Source organism: Anopheles maculipalpis, chromosome 2RL (genome assembly GCF_943734695.1).
Source record: "Anopheles maculipalpis chromosome 2RL, idAnoMacuDA_375_x, whole genome shotgun sequence".
NCBI lineage: Eukaryota > Metazoa > Arthropoda > Insecta > Diptera > Culicidae > Anopheles > Anopheles maculipalpis.
In genome coordinates this window covers 63,843,362-63,866,040 of record NC_064871.1, presented here as the reverse complement: position 1 = coordinate 63,866,040, position 22,679 = coordinate 63,843,362, and the positions used below count along the sequence as shown (strand labels likewise).

The window sequence follows — 22,679 nt, the reverse complement described above, 5'->3', positions numbered from 1 at the left end:
TTACTGCGCTTTTATTCCATTTTATTTTGTTTTCTCATGTGTTGTTTGTGTGCACTTTTCACTGTTTCGTTTCTCCTCCTTCGCCTCGCCGTCCTCCTTCTATATATTTTGTTTTCCAGCCTACACAAACACAAAGAGTTGTATTCTCGTCTCTGTGTGTTGTAACGGCTTCGACGAATTTTCTAACTCTAATATTTATAGGGTTTTCCCACACACGTACCCCCTTGGAAACGCGGAAAATAATCCTAACACACACATATACAATTGTTATTCCGTGTTTTTTTGATTTTACGACTACCTTTTCTCCTCCTTCCTAGGGGGATGTAGCTCCTGTTGTGTCCTGGGTTTGTTTGCTCTTTGATTGGACAGTTTGCGCTGCCGCTTCTTTAAATCCGTTGTCTCCGAAACCAATCGAACCAGATGACAAGATTGCCAGCAGTGGCAATCGTTGCCAGTGTTAGAAAGGACACACAAAAAACAAAAATAAAATATCATTTAAACAAAAACGAATCGGTTTGGTTTCGGTGACCCGGTTTTGCTCTCTATTCTTTTTCTCCCGTTTGCTTTCCAATGCACAATAAATGAACAATATATCGTATACAGTCTATGTATCTGTTAAAACCAGATAATTTTAAAAATCTTGCTCTGCTTTTAATTGTAAACTTTATTTTTCACAAACCCTCTTTTCACACTTCTATTCCTCTGCTGTTGAACCTTTAGCGCAAAACAATATTACCCACCGGATACCTCCTTTCGAGCGTGTCTCTCGCAGAATTCTGCAAGATGCTTCAAAGAGCTGTTTTTTCTTGAGCAGTAACATCTAATGTTCGGAAAAAGGGACCATTTTGTACGGAAGCAGTAATAGTAAAACGGGAGGTAAAAATAAAGTCACGGGAGCTATAGTTGCCTTTGGTGTTCCCTGCCTCCTAACGCACACAAACTGAAATGACTCACAAATGAAGCACAAACGAAGAATAGTGCCAATCAGTGGGGCTTTTTTAATTGTTTGTTTTGCCGAGATTTCAAATTTTTGTTGTGATTTTCAGGGAGCCAAACTATAAACCGGAATATCCGTTCACATCCTCAATAATGTTTTTAACTATCTGTTCCCAGCATATGATGCCTTCAACCAATGCTTTTTCTTTCCTGTCCGTCTTAAGATAGTGTTATTGTTCTGCCTTCAATTTCTATTACGCTTACGAGAACCTAAATATCTATTTTACCGTACTGTACAAAAGCGATTACACCTGTCTGCTCCTTATCGGGAGAGTTTTTTTTAATGAGCTCGAGGAGCCCGTGTCAGCCTGTGCATTCAGTAAAACGAACACACCACAATACAGCAGTAGTTCGCTTGGTCGTCCTGCACCTATACATACATGTATAAACTTATCGAAACGGGGCGACAAATAAATTACAAAACATTTACACTTGATTTTCCATTTCCATTCCTTGCTCACATTTGCCGTTGATGGCGCGTTAAACTTTCAAATGGAGATGCTACGCTAGCTTGTTACAAAACTGCATAAATGTATCCTGCGCCTATGCATTTATTTCTTTGATATGTACAATTCATCCTACTCCCCAGGGCCATTTTAACACGAGGTTGCGCCTGCGTTTGTGGGAGAAGGATGAGATTCGGTGTCTACTCTAGTGTTAAGCAATTTATGTTAAACAAAGCGGACACAACAAAGCGTTTCATTGGTTGATTCATTTGAAACATCTCAACTTTGAGCCTAATGCAAAAAGTACACAAAGAAAAACATAAACAATATACTTAAAAATACACATATATATGCGTCAAGCAGGTCAAAAAGTAACTTACATGACTTAAAATGATGGTTTTTCTGTTTCATTGGAAGCTTAACCTTAAACTCTATCCTTTTTAAACCTTAACCATCACTTGCAAAACATATCTCTCTTCGTTGGAGAAGAGAGGCATTTTAAGCCGGTGACTTTTATATGGCATTCTGAGAGAACCTTGCACTTGGACGAGTACGGAACTTGGCAAACAAAAAAACAGGGATGTGGAGCAGAAGTTTAATAACACAAGAGCCAACGGAAAGATACAAACGTAAACCAAAAAGAAACGTAACGGAGAAATGTAAACCAAAGTAGTAGGGAAATACGAGCTGGAAGTAGCTACAAAGCGCTTTTTTTCTCTAACAACAAATACATTTGCAAAATTTGAAGAAGCTGCCACTAATTCTATTATCGCAAAAACCACAGATACATAAAGGTGCGACAATGTTCATTCAATATTCAGCTATTGCTATACTGGGAGAGAGAGAGAGAGAAAGAGTGTCAGGATTAACTACTTTCAATTTTACAGCATTTTGTTTGCTTTAAATTAATTCTAATTACGTATAAAAGTTTCCTCAAAATGCACCTTTCTAGAAAAAGGCGGGTTTTTTTCGGGGTTTAAAGACTGTCCCTTTTTAGGCGCAAAGGATTGAATGGTGGTGGATTGATTCGAAACAGAACGCACTGTGGTGTGGCAGTGACATGGACAGTTTCAAACTGTTTCTAACATCTTGGCTACTCACAATCACGTGTTTAAAATGAAAACGTTTCCTTGAGTTCGCCATCCATTTGTCTGCTTGCTTAGGGAATGAAAAAGGGTATTGTCACTTGTGTTTCCTTCTTGCCTGCAACGGGGTTATTGTACGATATTTCTTCGCGCGCATTTGAATCGATGGTGGTAATTAGCATTTCTGTTCCGTTCCGTTTTTTTGCTTACGGTTTGTGGGCTTGTTGAGCTCTCTCTGTTTGTGTATAAAATATAACTTACCAACATCCACAACACTTTCCATACGTCCTACCGTTCCCCACGAACAATGTATCCTAGATATCGATCCTTCTCTAAAAAAAAAACGCACACTATTCCCATTACCTACTAACCACACATCGTCGACTAGAAAGAGAGCCGCTAACTTGAAACGTTGTCCTTACAATATATAATGCTTTGCTTGGCTGTGTCTGCGTCTAGATAAGTTATTTTCGCAAGGAGCTTTTTTTTTTAATTCATATATATGCATACTATCCATAATAACAGGTTGGTAGATAAGTTGTAGTCCTGATGGTTTTGAGTGGTGTAACTTCTGATATGGTGCAAAGCAAGGATAAAAACGGATTCAAGTGTGCCGATTTATAATTGATTTTAAAGTAGTAACCACCAGTTGTGATCGAAACAACAGGAAACCAACTATTCCCAAACCATAAATGAATGCTGGCTGGAAAGTAATTGAGGTCCAATGATGAAATAATCGTCGAAACCGAACCCTATTTTGAGGCTTATGACAAACTATATTTTAAAAATGGCTTCTAAAAGATCGTAGAAATCGCTATAAGCGCACAGCTTTGCGCTAGCATGACAATTACGTTGAGACAATTAAATTGAATTGAACAAAAACAAATATCCTTTTATCGTGGTTAGGACTAAGACTTATCAACCCACCTGTTATGTATGGTGTGGGCGCGAGCTGATGATTACGGATAAGGTAGATAGAGCATAATAATGATGATAAGGTAGCTTACGGTGTGATTAGCGTGTTTTAGTTCCGGTTCGCACCTTACTAGTGCTAGTTCACACAAGAGCTACTAGCACACATAGTAGAAGTAGTATCGATTTGAGTTGAGTTGGGAGTTTTTCTTTTAATACTATTTAAGAATTGCTTTCACGCTTCGCTTCACATTCGGCCAACCAGCTAGCACGCATACACGACCTCTGCAACTGGGGACAATGCAATGGACGAAAAACGGGTCCTATGGCTCGAGAGAATGGATTCGTACTCCGACGATCCGGCACCGTCGTCGAATCGTCGCGATGGGAAGCGTCGTGCTGGGCCGATTGCGAGATATTCACAGTTCACTTAGATTGCTGGGTGGTACTCTACGGGTGGCCGTATCTGGACGTACGGTCAACTATATCGGACCATAATCGCTGAGAGCTTGGCCCGGTTGTGGGCCGGGAAGCGTTACAACGACTGAGACGGCGCGCGGATCAACGACCGATCCGGATCCGGCTGTTAAGGTAGATGCGCCGCCTATATCTCCAGGTCATACGTGACTAAGCGGTGCCTGCTTGAGAACGTGGTGGTGCAGATGGTGGTGGCTGGTTGAGGCGACACTGCCAACGGTTTGCGTGTACGGTGTGGCCAGTAGCGAAGCGGCCGCCGATCCAGGCACACCGATACCGGACGTCGCGTACGGTTGGGGTAGTGGAGGCCTTGGCTTAATCAGCACCTGTCCTGCACCGGTTGGGTCGGGCGAACCGAACAGTCTTCTCCAGAGCCGTCGCCACGAGTCGACAGTTTTTCCCGACCAGATCCATACGCCCGACGTAATGCCGACGGCTAGCGCCATAAAGTACTTCAACATCAGCACCGAGTAGAGGGGTTTCTGCCGAAGCCCGGGTGCCGCCTTGCACGGGCACGTTAGCCCCGTCATCCAGTCCTCGAAGTAGGACGCTTCGTACAAATGACATCCGATGACGATCGTTGCCGGCACGGTGTACAGCACGCTGAAGATGCCTATCCGAATCATCAGCTTCTCAAGCTTGTCTGCTTTTGATCCGGCCCCGATACCACCCTGCTGCTTGATTACGGATCGAATTCGGAACAGGGACACAAATCCAGCCATCAGGAAGGTGGTTCCAACTACCAGATACATGAACAATGGTGCCAGCACGAAGTTCTTCAGATTCTCGACGGAAGTATTACCGACGTAGCAAATCCCTGCCACAGGATCACCATCGACGGCGGGTCGTAATAGTACGGACACGGTCTGCACAGTCGGTATGAGCCACGCAGCAAGATGGAAATACTGCGAATGTTTCGAGATCGCTTCGTTGCCCCATTTCAGTCCGGCCGCCAGGAACCAGGTGAACGAAAGGATCACCCACCAGATCGAGGACGCCATGCCGAAGAAGTAAATCATAATGAAAATCATCGTACAGGAGCTCTGTCCCGTCGATGGGTATTTGATCGATTTCCCGTCGCACGCAATCTCGTCGTGGCCGAGAAAGATGCGCGTTAGATAACCGCACGAAACGATGAAGTAGCACGCGGACAGGAAAACGATCGGACGCTCAGGGTACTTGAACCTTTCGGTGTCGATGAGGAAGGTGGTCAGTGTCATTAGCGTGCTTATGCCGCAGAGGCCGGACCACAGCGCTATCCAGATGCCGGCGAAGTCCTTTTCCTCCTGGGTGAAGAACGCTCCCCGGCACGGGATCGCGCAGTTTTGCACGTCGCCGACCCTTTCGACACTTTGGTTGCTGCTTAGGCTGCCGTGATGGTGCAGTAGCGTTGTGGTGGTGCTTTCCCTCCCCAGGGTGACCAGTGGCTCCCGGCACCGGCACATGCACTCTTTTGTTCTTTCCCCTGGGGGATTTTGGCAGTTTTTTGAATTCTTGCCCTTGCATTTGTTGTTTTGCTGGTTGCCACCCGTGCTGCTACTTTGGCCACCGCTACCGCCGCCGTGCGATTTGCGGGTCGGTTTACCGGAATGACCTGATCCTCCACTACCGCCAGCGGACGACCCACCGGTACCACGATCTCCTCCGCCGTGCTCTTCCTCGCTCGGCATTTCCATGCACAAATTATCACTATCGCCCGAAACGGGCAGATTTTCGCAGGCCATTCGTTCCGGCCAATTGAAGCTGTACGACTCCATAATCGGTGCACATCCGGCCCGGGCACGTTCGCACACGCTGCGACACACCGGCAACGGTTTGTGGTAGTCCTCGATACAGATCGGAGTGTACATGGAGCAGAGGAAGAACTTGAGATCGGGTGAACATTTGATTTCGACCAGTGGCCAAAACTGATGCACCTCCAGGCCCGCTTCTTCCTGCGTTTCGTGGTTCATCTCATTCGGGAACGAGGTTAAGTTGTACCCGATGCCACGGCACATTGGGATGGTTATTTCTTCGCATCGTGAGTTTGGATCTTTCGGTACGGCTGGCACGTGCGGCATCGGGCTAACGCCGGAATGATAGCTACCATCCACTTGGCTGATAAGTATTAACAGCATCGATAGTACGCTCACTGAACAGCGTACGCTACTGCTGTGTGGCAATGCTTCTCTGTGCATTGTTTGCCTTCTGTGCTTACTTCGTGCTAGTGTCATCGTGTCGTCTGTATGTTTGTAATAGGAGGTTCGCGTTGTATTTGTCCGATTGGAATTGCTCTATCGCTTTTTTCTGTGTCGATAATGGTTAGCAGCCCCTTCTGCCTGTTGCACTTTTGCTGGTGCTTTTATACTCAATTGCTCGATAAGCTGATTAAATCCCTTTGCCAGGTAGCTTCGTGTTCGCTGTAAGTGTGGTCTGTACGGTTAGATTGTCCACATCGTGCCAAGCGAACCCCAATCTGTGCATTCGCACGTTGGTTGATACTGCTTCTACGGCATCGCCCAAAACGATGAACTCTGTGGAAGAGAAAGAATAAGGACCAAATAAGTAAGGAGTCGGTTGAGTCAAATAAGAAATCGATAAATTTTAAATTCCATAAAATCGTGTAGCAAATGTCGCCAAGCCAATGTTGAGTTTCTCTTCTAATACTCAATAAGAGCTCCAAAAGGCTTCAACGACGGTCCAGAATGCACCACTTCAAATCTCATGTAACAATCACGATGCACAATATGCACCGTTGCATAATGTATCAAAAGGTTGTCGGACGCATTTTCTCCTGAGATGCTGTGCAAGCGCGCACTGGGCAAATAAATGACGGCTGTTACAATCAACCCCTCAGTCGATGTGCCTAGAACGACCCGAATTAGGGGGAGGATTCTTGTAGAATCCTAAAGCATGAGCACGTTTAATGAAGGGACTCCATTCCCTCAGGACCCGATCAAGCAAGGACTGTCGTTTCGGTTAAACGGTACGGTGGTTTAATGTGCAAATGATGTGGTCCTTCTTCCCTATCTTCCTTAGCACATAGAAAACGCAAAGACGAGCAGCAGCTTGACTTGGGAGTCAATTTATGTCTCAACGATTGGGGAGCCGCCTGTGGCGAGCTGTCCTTACCATTTGTGTTTTTGTCTGTGTGTGTGTGTGTACTTTTGTACTCGGGCAAGCAGTTAATCGGTACGGCTTCTTGGGGAGCAGCAGAAGAACAAAGAGGCAAGCATAATCGTACGTGAAACGAGAGGACCGGTGGCCGCTTAGGGTGAAGTGTTTGGAAGGCGTTAAAATTATTACACAAGCTGGTTTCGTCTTTCGAGTAAGCCCGTTCAATACGTCCAGAAGGTGTTGGGGACACCTTTGTGCAGATTGTCCCGCTCCAAAGTGGCTTCAAGAACAGCCACCACCACTGGAGGGAGTTTTTGTCAAGCAAACGCCAGGCGTTAAGTTACCGTTGATGTATCCGATTTCTGCCCACCCAATGTGGTTTGGCAAACGGTTTTCTTTTTGCTGTTTTTCTTCCCTTCCTTTTGCTGGTTGATAAAACATACGATAGGTGTTGTAGCATAACCTACAGCTCCGGTACTGTTAAAGGTTTGACACTTTGGGTTTTCTTATCCCATGTTTTCGCGTCATTCTGCCTGGTTTTCTGTGTGCTAAAACCAAAGCCCCCCCCCATGCTGTTGTTCGATGGTAATCTAATCGGTGTTGGAAGACGACTGTTCAGCAACACATGTGAAGAACAAATGTCAAGCGTGCTAGGTTTCACAGATAGTGATCGCCCGAATCCGAAACAATATTTGGTTGAATTTACCACTTATGCTGTTGATTCGATATCAGTAACACGCTTGATACTGCTGGGCGGTTGCCACGATGTTATTGCGAGGATGCTGCTGTTCAACTTGCTTTCTTATCCATTCAAGTGGATAGCTATGGGCGTGTATCATGTTGGCGATGGTAAACTAATGGAATGATAGTTTTGCAGAAAGTCCTCATTCAAATTTAATTTCCTCCATATGTTTGCAAAGGTTTTTGCTTTCCTCGATTTATTCCGCTCAGAGATCGAGTGGAAATACGGGGGCAACAGGAAGTGATCAATAACGACCCTATTCGCAACATCGCTCGACAGGGCGTGTCTATCATTAGTCCTCGTGCTCAGGTGTATTCCCCGTAGCATATGTCATCCGGTCGCTTAAGCGAACGAAGAAACCGAACTGAAACGGACGATGGAAGACGAAGTTTGGATGTGGTCTACGGTAACTCGCTTAATGTTTCATCGAGTCGGCGTGTCTGCACCGGTAGCACCGACAGACCTCAGAGACGAGTTAGGAAAAGACGGAGAGCATTAAATTTTATTATCTGTAAACTATTTTTATCGAACTCGTGCACCACCAACCAGCATTTGGACGTTGTTTGTCTTTCAGCGCGCTTCTTTTTGGCCGTTGCACTTGCCTTCGGACGACGTTACACTGCACTTGCATGCATTACACTACACGGTCCGATCTGTACACATTATAGCGTACGGAATGGAAGGAAGGATAGAAACAACAAACCAGTAGTAGTGGGGTGGTGTAGTTGTCAAAATCATACCAGATACCGAAAGACTGCCGTTGCAGCTGAAGAAGAGATGATGTTCGAATGTTGTTGCCGATCGACTGTAGTCGGGCGGATGCGATATGCGTACCAGCAGCTAGCGTGAGAGTAATGTTTGAATCTATGTTTAAGCCCAACCAGCCCCAGCGGTATTACACACACAGGTACGGACCCGCAGCAGTGCGATGAAGTAAACATGGATGCAAACAAACAACTGCATCTGGAAGTGCCAGTGCATTTGGGGGAACGAGCAACAGACTGTAGTGGAACTGTACACACTGTTGTGGTGGATTGTGTCGAGATGCTCGTCACTGGATGTGTGCTAAACTTTCTTAGCTAAGTTTTTCTTACAATACAAGGTTCAAAATTGCAATATTCTGCGACATTAAGTCCTGCTGGACGATTTTGTATCGATTTTGTAAAAAATGCCTTGGTTGAATTATTCTACAAACATTGAATTACCATTAATTTCGTTGCGTGATTCCGAACACACGGATTTTCGATCAGTGTGACCTCCCTCAATTATTTTGTTTTCTTCAATTTTCCTCGAAAAACGAAAATATCTCCCCCGTTAATTGCATTTTAATTACCAAATAAACCAGGCCCCAAATGCGAGAACCGCCAGTATGCGTGCCAGTAGCACTGCACCACGAAGGGGGCCGGAAAGTAATGCAATACGCGCGCATGCATTAAAAAAAACATCGAAACAGCCGGAAAACGAGCATCCGAAGCGTAGGGACATCCGTTTGCGTTTACATTATGCTGAAACTGCCATGAATAGAATTGAATTAGTTTACACTGTACTGTGAGCGGTGTGAATTGGAGCGTGCGTCTGAGTCCTGGGTTTTGTGTGGCAGCGAAAGTGAAAGGGTCACATGATGAACTAACTAGCCCAAAAGCTAACTAACTCGACTAACCAGTTATGTGTATCGATTGACATGGGGCTGGATTGTTTATAAGAACGTTGCGCAGAATGTTGGGGTCTGGTGTTTACGGAATAAAAGCCTACCCAAAAGGTGCTCTACGGGAACGAGGAATTTGAGGGAAAATTCTTAAAAATTCTAGCTACTTCTAAACTAAACTTTGTATTCTTTGAAGTCTCAAGCCGAGAGTAGCTTTAATGAGATGTTTTAGCTTACAATGCTTGACCAAAATTGTGTCGGTCAGCGTACTGGTCCTTTAAAGTTAGCTCCGTAAAAAGTGCTCCACATTACTCTTCTTGGAGATGGATCGAGGAGTTAGTTGATCGCCGAATCTTTATGCCGTTTGCGCGGTTCAACCGCACTAAGCGTATGCAAACGAGACACCAGCAACGCAACACGCTTGCAGCAGGTCAACGCAATGCGCTTGTTGTTATTCAAATTTATCGTTTCCCAACGCCCGGGAACCAGATCTTGTCCCACTGACAACCTGTTTATAAAGAAAAATGTTAAATATCTCTCAACGTGCTCTAGAGAGTTTACTCTTGGCGGGCCGTGCTGTGCGTGCGTGCGTGTGTCGCCCTGTTCCATTCGATAGCGATCGCGAACCACGCAGCCTGTATAGTTCAGACCCGTCGGCTCAGTTACCGTCGTTGATCTTTTTTTTTTGTTTTGTTACTTCATCTTCCACGGCCGTAAGCGTAACCAGATTCCCTTGCCCAAGTCCCAAGACTTTCTGATTCTCCAAGGTACATACATACATACCAGTAATTTATGGGACAGATTTGTGTATAAAATGAAGCAAAAAAGAGGGTTAAAGAATGAATGAGAAAGTAAAAAAATCACACACACACGCACAAGAGACGTACTCCAATCCGCACTTTCCTCAACATCGTACATAAATCTTCAACATCAACACTACCACCTCGCGCGAGGATAGTGCCGTTTCGATCGTGTATGTGTGTGTCGATTATTTGCATTTTAATTTATAAGTTTATGAATTTATGTCTGGTTTGTGGGTAACCCACATAGCCACACGGAACAATTCAACACCACCTCGTTGCGTTTTTTAATATACTCTGCTGCGCGCCTGGCGAATGCTGTACGGTTTAAGCAGTCACATGGCGTCACTGTTCGATCATCCTCCCGGTACTGCATCCTGGCAATGGCCATTAAATCGGCTCCAGAACCATACGAAACGAGGGAGCAGGACGTGAAGAGTACGTTGGCGACGAATATGTCATGTGTTTATATTTATTTTCCAATCAATTACTTAAGCGATTCCGTGGGCTGGCTGCTCTCCGATCGATTCAATCGAGCCCGGAGGAACGGCGTGGGCAATTTGGTATTTTGCATCTCTCGCGCTGTAACCGTCGTCAGTCGCAAGGGGTGCACATGATGATGTTCGATTAATTTAAACTGTGTGGACCAATTACACACAGACAGGCAGCACAGCAAGGGCGGTGGGTGAGTGTGTAAATAAATGTGGACAGCAAAAAAGAAGCCTCGTAGAAAAAGTTGCACGAGCTTTGTTCGTTGCCCTGCCTTTTTTGCTCCTCCGTTCGACTGTTCGAAGGGCGTTCTTCAAGATCATCACACTTTCTCGTCCGAACCGAACGCCGTTATGAAGCGTGACGGTGTCCAATAAATATTTTGACAGCAATCTGAGCAATTGTTTTTTTTTGTGTTGACCTTCTCGCAACGATTCTCGATAGCTGTAAAACACACATTCGTACACCAATCGTACAATCAACGCAATACTGTCTATCGACATTTGTTCGAGAGTTATTTTAGTATCGAGAGCAAATGGACTTGAGCAATTTTAATCAAGTCGAATCAATTGACTTCCAATCGACCGGACCCCGATTGGCAGTTTCTTCTGTGCCCGATGAGGATGAACCTTTGAAGCAGTATTCTACTGAGCGCGTTTCCTGCATGCCTATGGATGAGATGATGGAGAAATGAATGTAAAAAAGTCATCTCAATAAGGCGCTAAATAGACATTTCGCACGGCTCGTCGGTTGCCAGCCTCCCAAACGTTGAATATGCGAAGTTCATACACCATAGTGTATGAATTCTATCCTTTGCTTTTCGTGGACCGTATCCTATCAGACACGCCGGAGCAAAGTATGCGCATAGGTGTATTTCCCCTTTCTTGGTTATCGTTCAATCTTCTCCACTGCCGCTAGCTACAGCATCCGTTCCTGTTAGGTAAGCACCGCTTGGTATACAATCGAGACAGCAGCCAAACAGGCAATCGCAATGTGTTTCGTGTCGCGCAAAAACGGAAACGCGATTACCAAACAATCGTTCTCGATGTGTCAGTTGTTTAGCATATTCGTGAGGCTTTCCAATGCTGTGGAGCTTTTCTGAGCTCCCGCCAACGCCGATTAAATCGATTGTAATGTAATCGATATACACCTTTACAGTTTCCTCCCTGGGTTGAAAGACACCCTCCTACGATGGGTTCCAAAGATCCCAAGATCCACCTGGGCTTAGAAAACCACAAACGGAAAAGGGGAAGAGTGAATGTGTCGCGCGGATCAATATTGACGCACACATACACACACACAATTGGGGTGTAAAATTTCGGTGGAAACAATCGAAAGTAGCACAGCTCTTCTAAATGATAGCCGAATATAGGCGAGCATCGACAACGTTTATTTGAAGAAAAAAGTCAACTAAGAAGGTGCGTTTTCGGAGAACCAAGCAACATTTGTATTTTGACGCCTCCGGCCGGGCTAATCCAAACACCTCGCGAGGTGCAAATTTTTACAACTCACTGTTGATAGGCGGTGCGGTAGGTCGATTACAATCGGTTGATGCTGTTGCAATCGGATTGAGTTGAGTTAATCAAAATCCACACTAAAGAAAGGATGCATAGTTAAGTTAATATGCTCTTGCTTTGTGGAATTGTGTAATCTATTACAGACGTAATCCATGTCTACATAAATGTATTCGTTTGCATTGCGTTTGTATGTTAGCTACCGACAAACCACACAAAATACATAAAGATTTTACCAACTTTTACCCAACGTTTCTATCGACGAACGCACCTGATACGACGCTTGTTTCCAACTCTGTATAAATATGTATTCTCAGCTCGAACCCGTCACAGTCGTTCTCTGTTTATTTTAGTTCTTGAACATTTTCAATATTTTCTACCGGCATAGATTCGCTTTTCTACCGGAGCTCCACCGAACACGGTACACGTGATGCAATGGAGCAAAAGGTTGGTATTTTCTTCTCTCTTTTCTTTTTGTGTAAATTGTAGTCTAATTTTTTCTCGCTTAATGCATCACTCCGTTCGGCCAGCGTGTACCTCCGCAGAATACATGCCCAGACCGCCGAAGTCTAGTCGAACAAACAAACTTTTCGACGAACACAGTGGTGCACCCCAGAGCTAAGGAAAGCCGCTGAGAGAAAAAGAAATAAGAACACACCCCGCCGTGGCCGCCAGATGATGTGTGCGATGATTGACATAGCGTGAAAATATTGAACGTAGCGTTTTTCATGCCTTTATTTTGTGTGTCTGTGTCTGCCGTGAGCCGTAAAGGGAGGAAAAAACAATTTCGCCACTTTTCTTAACCACATCGCCACACCAAGAAGAGAGTCGACGGACCAAGAGACTGGCTGGCAGGCAGACAGGCTGGCAGGCTGGCGGATGACAAGAAATTAGTACCAGACGTAGGCGAAATTATTCGCACCCAGGGGTAGGAGGTTTGGGCGCGTTTTTTTGCAGGTCTAGGGAATGACATGCAGCGATGGTAAACAGAGAAAAATGCTCCAACTTAACGACAGATGGTAATTAATAATAATTTCTTGCTTTTCAACGCCAATTTTGCGCTGTAGCTACTGGATAGCATTGGCAGTTGTTTGAAAATAGTTCACAGATGCCATATCCTGTGTGAAAACGGTTTGAGTGATGGTGCTGGACCGATTTCCAGAGGAGTCAGTTTTGTGCGAAAATCTTTTAAAAGCTACATCGGAGTGGTACGGCACAGCACAAGCATTGCTTGACTTCATCAATCTTTTTCCGCTGCGTTTTGCTAAATGCCGATCAAGCGCAAACTGTTTGACTTTCTTAATGCAAAGAAAACTCAGGCTCATATTGCAAAACACCAGCGCGAGAGGGCGCACACACAGAAGTAGTGCAAATCCCGTGCATTAATCACCCATCGATTGTGAAACACATTGGAGCCTTCTGTTTGCTGAGGGATACACGCCTATGGGCAAACATTGACATTGTGTCCGCCTGTATGCGTGTACGCTTGTTTGTCGACACTGATATAGCTTTCTTAAGTGCGCGCGCGCTTCAATGTTTGCACTCGAGAGAGGCTGTCCAGCGCGAATCGAGTGATAGGCCACCACCACCATCGGGAAGGATGGTAAGCTTCTGTACCAGCTCGCGTGATAAGGGAAACTAACGCTGCACTTTACGATCAAGATGCGCATGCTAATGCGAAACTAAACTAACACACCCATTGCGCCCTACTGATCGTTCACCGTAGGACTCATTGGGATGTACTAGGCCCAACTGTCGTATCACCGTCAACGGTGACAACGAGGAACAACAATTTGCATTTGTGTTCGATGTGCTCCCATCGGCCTGCACGTCTCGTCAATTCAAAAACCCGTCCAAGATGCGTTGCGGAAATGCGCTCATCCAATGTATAAAGAATCTTCCTCCGATATCCATCCAATAAGATGGCTAATGCCTTACCGAGGGGATGGTGTTTGTGCAGGAGAAAATAAATAAAAGTGAAAATTGTTTGTCGAACTGCTAGATAAACACTATTAAAATCTTAATTTTCACTGCAACAATCAATAACAAATATCCCTCGGCTCGGTATCAGTGCAACACTACACACGCTGCACGAGCACTCCCAGCAGGAACTTCTAGCATCTCTTCCGCTATTGGTGTTCCGCGACGTCTGTCACCGGAAATCGAAGACTTCATGCAGCGGATATGAAGCACTAGGGTGCTCTCGGATAGCAGTGCATGAAAAGAATGCACGGTGGTGATGTGCCACTGCCTCGGTCTAATCTATTTCCAAATTAGAAACAACATGATCGCAGCACTCGCATTTGCAGGAAATCGAATGCTGTCAGCCAGCATGGCGTTCGGTAAACATCTCGTCATCATCATCAGCATCATCCTAAAGCGTTTCTTCATCATCACGCTGCCACGCTGCTGGAAGGAAAAATGACATAAACGTTGAAAGAAAACTCACAACACATGCTTAAAGTGAGTGATCTTACAAGCGAGTGGGAGGTATGAACTATGATTGACAGTGAAGATTACATTTCGTGCAGGAGGATGGGTTGACTAGGACAGCATAATTGGCTTTATAATAAATATGAAACTAGGAATGTTCTCAATTCCTTTTTAAACAATTGTAAACTGGTAATAGCTGCATGCACAATGTTCATTTTAATTTCTCGTCTAGAATGCAAGTGTCATCCACTTTTCTAACAGTCTACCCTCATCTGGGTGTCATGTGTCCTGTTTGTAATTACTTGCTAGCCTATCTATTTTTCCAACCCATATGGTATGGTTCCAAGACAGTAACTCCCGATTAATGGATCGATGGAAGCATTTCATATGACTTTGTCATATTGACTTAGACTAATGGCTATCACAGCGAATGATGGCAGTTCCACATTGTGTGGTTCAGATTCTAGAGAGCGCCATAGATATTGCTGTTATAAAAATTCCAGAAATTGCCATCGAAATTTCATAAATTAGTCAGTGTTTCTAATTATAACACTGTGAGTGTCCCAAAGTATAATTAAAAAAACGTTTGTGTTGTTTGTCACACCGCAATCGTAAAGGCAACGTTTTTTTTTTTAGTTGTGGTTGGCAATGGTTCGACTCATAGCTATCGTTAATCGAGCAAGTAGGAAGCATCGTTAGTGTCAGAAGATGTGGCCATGGTCATCATAAATTAGTTTCCCTCGGAATGTAAACCGTGGAGGGACTGGAAACTGTCCTCCTCGGCGTCTGAAAGTCATTCACAGCTATCCCATGTATGTATGTGGTAGGCGACGAAAGAAAAGGGATCTCTTGAGGTTATTGGTTTTTGATGAATCCACTAGCCTGCCCTAACTACTGATGATCTTGAAACGCTTCATTTATGAGTTAAATCGGAGCATGTAACTCAACCTTGGAGGTTTAATTACTTATGCGACGCATAAATTAAACCTTTTTTTTCGCTGCAGACATAAATTATTCATGTGAAAATGTTTAAATAGAGTATGAATTGTATAAAGACATCCTATATTATGCTTTACAAATACTAGATCCAACATTTGAGACTGAATTAAGGACTACAAACTGTATGTATGTATGTTTTTCCTTGCTTGATAAACCTGTTGACATGAGAGTTCGTACGAGAAAACACCTTTTCGCGATAACCTCGAATGTTGGAATGTCTTCCAGCGATTCCAAACTCAAAACCGCGGAGGTTAATTTATTCTAACATGACTTGATTTCGTCTTCCATCTACCTCAGCGCCCTGATAGCATCTCGCGATTCGATTACGAGCGAACGTCCTTCTTCAGCTCGGTTTTCCATGCCTACCCATTCTTATTCTGGCGTATCATTCGCCACAACAAGGTTCTAGGAAAATTCCCGCAACGGGCGCGCCAAAGAAAACAAACCTTCGGAGTTTCAAACCGGAGCAAGTAAAATAAATAAATTTTAATTATTTATGACAATTTATTTATACATGCACTCGGCTCCCGTTCGTCCGTGCCATTGCCAATCGTCGTGCCTTTCTCTTTCGGCGCGGTTCATATTTTCTCTCGTATTTTCGCAGCCACAGCGGTTTTCGAGCGAACGTGCGATCCCGTCGAGAACGTTGGTGGTTTTTCCTATTGCAGAGCAGTGAGCGTCCTCTGTACAATGAACCATGGCCAGCGTTACCATGGTACATGATTGAAACGCTTGTAACCATCGTAAGGAGAAGACGCACGCGAAGGTTGGTGATAGTCTCTCGTTGGCCTTTTTTTTCTACCATCAACCATCTTAACCTCGACCATTTTCGTCATCGTGCCACCGTGCTCCGGTTAAGTTTATATTTTGCATTTTTAATATTCCTCTTACTCGTTTCTTACAGTGATGTGTGTGCGCGTTTGCTTGTCTTTTCCTTTATTATCAAACTCTGCACAAAAAAGTGAATTGTTCCCGTATAAGAAGGAACCAGGCCAGGAACCAGACCTGAACCAGAAATGGCAAAAGCAGCAAGACAGCAGAAACGACAGGAGTTGATTTTAATGCTGAAGTAATTTACTTTTAAATGTTGCACTTGGCCCTCTCATTAAGCATTCCATGTGAATTTTTGGTGTCATGTCTTTCGATAAATGATAAGTAGTTCATTTTTGTCAAAAACTCCAAAAAATGGGCAGCGAAGCAGACTTGGAAGGAATCCTGAAGAGTTAAACGAACTCCTTTTGATTAATAATGTTTGGTTTCGTAATAGAAATTGCAGGTCCCGCAGGGAGTAGCGAAAAGTAGAATCAGGAAGGTTGACTCCCAATGATTCATTGTTATATTCGCTTCAAGATTTTAGAATTATCTTTAGAATCCAAGCGTTACGTACAGATGTTACGTACAGCGTGAAGTGGTCAACGAGATAATCAAAGGGTTTAGCCGTGGAGTAGTCGTGTATTGAGTGCTGTGGCAAGCGGTTTAATTTACGATCACACTGCCACGCGCGTATGTCATCCCGAGTGGGAGAGCATACGGACACGCAGCTTTAGCAGGCCACCTACATTGGCGGCTAGATTAAATGTCCACCCAGGTTTAATACGCTTTCCGGCCATGCACTCAGGGTGAGCTGTATGTGTAACGGAAGTCGACAACCGTAATAATATCCAACAACCTTCGGTCAGCAATGGTGCGAAACATAGTTTGCACCTTTTTCTTGGTTTATCGTCCACTAAACATTGGGTGTATTTATTCACCGTCAGTTGGCAGAGATAAATAATGCGGAAGTATACCTGTGAATAAGGCCATAAAAATGGTACCATAAGAGAGTTTCGGAAGAGTGATACAGATGGATATGAATGGAGGAGATAAGTGAAAAGAGGAAAAGATTAATTAGTTTGATGTCACATAAATAAAGATTTCGGGAAAGCTTGCATCGCAGATGGACGATGGAAGACATAATTGAATTTAAAAAAGGAAACGTGAGGAATAGGTGTGGGCTCAGACTACACGAACGAAAGACATTATTGTTTGCTAAACACTTGCTTTTTTAGCGAAGTTACTCATATAAATCCAAAGAAGTTTATTCTTATCGCCTCGTTTCTCGAGCAGAAACACTGCCAAATAAAATATCCATCCCTCCAGTAATTCTATTTCCTTTTCCAAACACCTTTTAAACTATGTAAATATGTGCTTCTATCATCATTCTGACATTTAGCATCGTTTGACAGGTATGGGCAAATTAAAGAGTGGTTTCCGTTCGTCATTCGGTACGGAAAAACCCAGGCAAAAGAAAAATCCACACAAACGTCTGGAAGCAAAGAGGCTATAAGAATAATTTCATTTTAAAATACTCTTCCTTGGTGTGTACCTTGGGTCTCATGCGCAAGACGGAAATCCCTGGATAGGGTAAGATTTTCTTTGTCTGCTCCCTTCGATTTCCTTCCTTCAGTAGCAGCAACATTTTTTCTGCTATACTTCAAAATTGTTGTTTTTTGGTCCTTAGATTTCGAGAGTGATGGTACCGGAAAAGTTTTGTGCTGACTTTTCTTGTCACGGGCAACGTTGTGTTGTTCTTTTTTTTTTTGCGTGTTCACTTCAACTTGTTATTTTACGAAAAACTTAGGAATAGCCCAACGATCAAAGAGACAAAGTTTTTCGATTAGTCTGCCACTTTACTTGTCGTGTGTCTGCACGCTATGCCCATGTACCAGCCAGTGTGAAGGATTTGATTCAGTGCAGAAATCGGAGTAATCGGCTTCCGACAACATCTGCCAACTGGCTCAAACAGGATCCCTCGTAGTATCCGTACGAGTTTCCAACTTGATTGTTTACAGATTAGGCATGATTGGTGTGGTGTGGCCTCCAAGCAGTTTTGCTGTACAGTTAATTGTACTTTTCTCCATCAAAAAACTTTAGAAAAAAAAACATAATAACATGTTAAACAAAGTCAATTTAAGGTAAGAATTATACCCCCAGAGCAAAGCTCTTATCTTGCCCGCAAATAAGACACTTCTTCCTTGAAGTGATGGAGAAGGATTGATAGGATCCACGATCGACACATTTTGCGTGATGTAGCTTTCCGATTTCGTTGTCCTTAATTTATACACAACATACTCATCTACCACCAACACATCGCAGCGTCGTCTGCCAACGCGAGGACGAACATCATGGTACAGTTTTCTTATGTTGTGCGATCCCTGAAATTCGATAGCTCACAGCTTGGGCGTCGAGCGTTAATGACCGGAGCCGCATCTCACGCTTCACGAAAGCTAACGAGTCGGCGTGTAGAACTCAAGAACATAAGGAAACGAACGAACGAGAAAAGCGGCCCAAGATACGTGGTTAATTAACGTGGTAACGAAGCGTCGGCGCTCGCCAACCATAACCATGTCGCCAAAAAAAAAAATACACCAGGTTCGTGTGACAACTTGAACAGAAAATGTAGTCGATTGGGATTCTTAACATTCGGTCGGATGAAGCATTACCTTCAACATCAACAAGAGGGGGAGAAGGAGCACTCTACAGTCTGCTAGTTCTTATTCCACTATTCCTATGGTCCAAAGAAATCTCTTTCCAAGCACAAACGTCCGTGTTGAAAGCTAAAGAAACAATATTCATGTTGCAGAATCGCAGCGGGTGTGCTTCCGGGTAGTGTGCTAGCGGAAAGACTAGCCCAGTCGAAGCCCAAAAGGCACAACGCAAAAAGGTAAAACGACAGAACGAACCCCTTGGCGCACTGGACACTGGTCACAGACGACTTATCCAGCGACAACTTTCCGTCTGTCGCCACGTTGGGCGTAGGAAAGCTATTATCAACACTTTCCAATCACAAAGTCCGTTGCTAGATAATGTGACCGAACGATTGCAACACGTTTGCTTGTGGTTCGTGCATACGCCGCCACGGCGACGTAACACCAGGCTAGTGACCTACACAGTCTGCGAAATATGACATCTCCGAAGCTTGCAGGAACTACCAACCGTTAGGTGGGAGATGGTGACTATGTCAACCGACACATACATTAAAAGCTGGCTCTGTTGGGTCGGTATTTGCCGGTTACAACGCATGGCCGATGATGTACTGTTTATTTTTAAAATTTGTACATCCTTGGCTAGTTAGCGTTTCAGGGAGCAGAATTAAGAGTGGGCGATACAGTAGTATTATCCCTCTTATGATGTTTCTGCAGTTATTCGTTTTGTGGCACTGCTTTTTTGTCGCAGAAGAACTGAGACAGGAGGCACAGAATGTAGCGTACTGCCAATTGACAGGGCACGAAATGTACCTTACCTGACAACGACACACTCCGCCAGATTCTCGGTTCCAATGGTGGTAATCACGAGCTCACGAAATACTTGTAAGCTTAGCTGCCAACTCAACAACGGCAGCACAAAAATAAAGGTGGCGGATATTCGATAAGGTGCAAACCGCTAGCCGTACCGCACCAAACCGAATCCTTGTGCTGTCATCGATCCAGAAGATGCAACCGAATAGATAAGGGACACGAAAAGCAGAGTTTTTCTCAATATTGTCACCGTCTGTCTGCCCCCTCCTTCTCCGAGACACAGCTTGCCTCTCGCCTGCATTCGTGACAACATCCCACGACGAGTGGCTAGAACCGTAATGCAGTGGATGGTTAAGAGCGTAAAACCAACAAAGCGCATCCAAGTTTTAAAAAAAGGGACACCACCACCATCCGCCACCAGATGTACCCGGCAAAAAAGATGCACTCTCAGATTCTGTTTGAAATGCGCTGAAATAGGTAGCCGGTAGAATTCCAAATTCTGAGATAGTCCCACGCAAGTCTGAGGGTTGTGGATGCAATTGATCTTTTTTTTCTTTTCTTTTCTTTTCCTCGTTTGTGGTGTGACTTGCTCGGTTCCATACGATATTGCTTCTTCCAGCAGTTTGGAACCATGGGTCTGCTTTACGGTCGACCTTCGCGCGAGTTTCGGTTGTTGCCTGGTTTTACCATCATCATTCTGAGCGGATCTCGGATCGGATCGGATTTCCAAAAAAATTTGTTCGTCCGCCCGCTGGTTTGTAGCTGGCCAGCACTGTTTCCTGGAACAATCTCCCGCGCAGTGTCTGTTTTTTTTTATTGTGGTGCTTCTTTCCGATTCCTTACGATCGTATCAGAATACAAGAATTTCAATAACGATATTTTCCAAAATTTATAACCCACGTCTCATCATAAGATGTCGCCTCGGTAAAATTCATGGCGTAGGAAGTGAAAATTAATACCGTCGTGGTAAGTTATTCAGTTGTGTAGTGAAATAAATTATTTTCGTTCCTTTATTTCACGGCGCACAGCGCTCCAAAAGTTTGGACGTCCATAGGAAAGTAATTAGAACTTATGGAATATATGATTTTGCGTTCGTTTGCACTTGAAACTACTTTAGATGCACTTAAAACTTACAAGTCTAGAAAGGTTTAAAAAAGTCTCAACTGAGGATCGCATATCGATCCGTTCCTGCAGGGGCATGAGAAGCTAGTTTTACAACATTGCAATAAAAACAGCTAGTTGCATGTGGACTGTGCCGGGCCGGAAAGACATGCGATGTGAAACACAAGCACGAATAAAAATAAGATGAATATTTAATCAAAACAAAACAAATCTGACACTACCGAGAAAACACCATGGGATATTAAAACAGCAGTGCCACTGTTGCCCTGTCCAGAAACAAAAGCATAAAAATAATGAAAAGAAACCTGTACACGTAAGCAGCTCCGCCGAGCAGGAATGCAGGCAGGCAAGGCGCGTCCTGTCCTTGCTCTTCCACTTGTGTTTTATGCTGGGCAGACCTGGCTGCTCTTGACGTTTTCCTTGTTGACGTCGTGCCATCGCCTTGATCGCGCGACGCTTAGTTAAACAACTTGAACGTGGTTGCACAGCGGGAGGGCCGTGCCGTGAACCTGTGGTTCTGTGGCGACGGGACTCGAGCCGGTCGGGATCGACCGCCGAGCCAGTCCATCCCAAGCGGTGTCGGAGACGCGCCGGACATACTAAACTCGCAGGGATTGCTCGGCGAGAAACAAATCTCCGAGGAGGAACGCACGACGACATCGGTCGTCTTCGCACTGTTTATGCTCATGTTCATGTTGGCTGCCTGGAGAGACGTACATCGTGAATGCGAGATGTGTGAGATGTGTTTGGTCTGATGTCTGTCTTTCAAACACGACACGGTGCTTGTTGAACATTGCGGCGGCATACGTTCGCGCCACCACTCACTGCTGCTTCTCCTCGCCTGATTCGGTTCCCGGCCTTGTACGGGATAGGCACAGCCAAGAACTACGAGAAGCGTTTAAAGGATATCTGATTTCATTTCGTTCCTGGTAGGGCTTCCCTTTGGGGTTGTGTGTGTGTGTGTGTGTGGATCAGTCGGTGCAGGGAGTCTTGCTGGTGTGGTGTGTTTATTTTATTTATTTTGCCGGACCTAACCGAGCATCTGGTGCCGTGGGCTGTTATGCACTCGATGGGAGTTCATCCGGTGAGGCGGGGCGGTACGGGGGCAGCAAAGAAGAGTTTGAGATTACAACCGAGGCGTCGTCAGTCAACTGGTCATATCCTGCAGTTCTTATGGTGTTGTATGCATGAAATGACGGGAGAAAGCGTATGCTCATTTTCTACCTGTTTCTTCGTCACCAAGGATCATGATGGAACACATTTTACCCCAAGCAGAAGGACAAGGTATGTGTACCACGACGACCAACTTATACCGCACCATATGAAGAATGGAAATTCATTAGCTCAAACTATACCTCGCATACACCGTACCTCAGCATGCCGCAAATGTGCGTGTGTGTGCGTATCTGGAAGCCTCAAATTGGTATGCATCATTCAGCCTCGTTCAACTGCGCCCTCTTGCCCTCGGGGTGTCCCGCAGCGGGACTGGTCGGGCACAAGTTTACGGAGTTTACCACCCGTCGAACATCCTTGCCTTGGATCTGGAGATGTCCTGGTTTATGTTTTACCGTTCCTTTCACACTCTTGTACGTAGCCTTTTGCCTCCTATATCCCGCATGTTCGCCCGTGCCCAGACTTGCAATCAG

The 22,679-nt window shown here is 44.7% G+C and overlaps 3 protein-coding genes across 3 annotated transcripts in view; all 3 read right to left on the bottom strand.

The window, feature by feature from the left end:
- Positions 1-22,679, bottom strand: part of LOC126556283 (histone H1-like) — a 591,209-nt gene that overhangs the window by 199,286 nt on the left and 369,244 nt on the right. The window lies entirely within an intron of this gene.
- LOC126556243 (39S ribosomal protein L2, mitochondrial) overlaps positions 1-22,679 on the bottom strand; it is a 471,612-nt gene that overhangs the window by 104,418 nt on the left and 344,515 nt on the right. The gene's annotated exons all lie outside the window — the stretch shown is intronic.
- Positions 3,857-6,129, bottom strand: LOC126555976 (frizzled-2). Its single transcript, XM_050211127.1, has one exon. It carries the CDS (start codon positions 6,127-6,129, stop codon positions 4,057-4,059), a length of 2,073 nt encoding a protein of 690 aa, XP_050067084.1. The 3' UTR covers positions 3,857-4,056.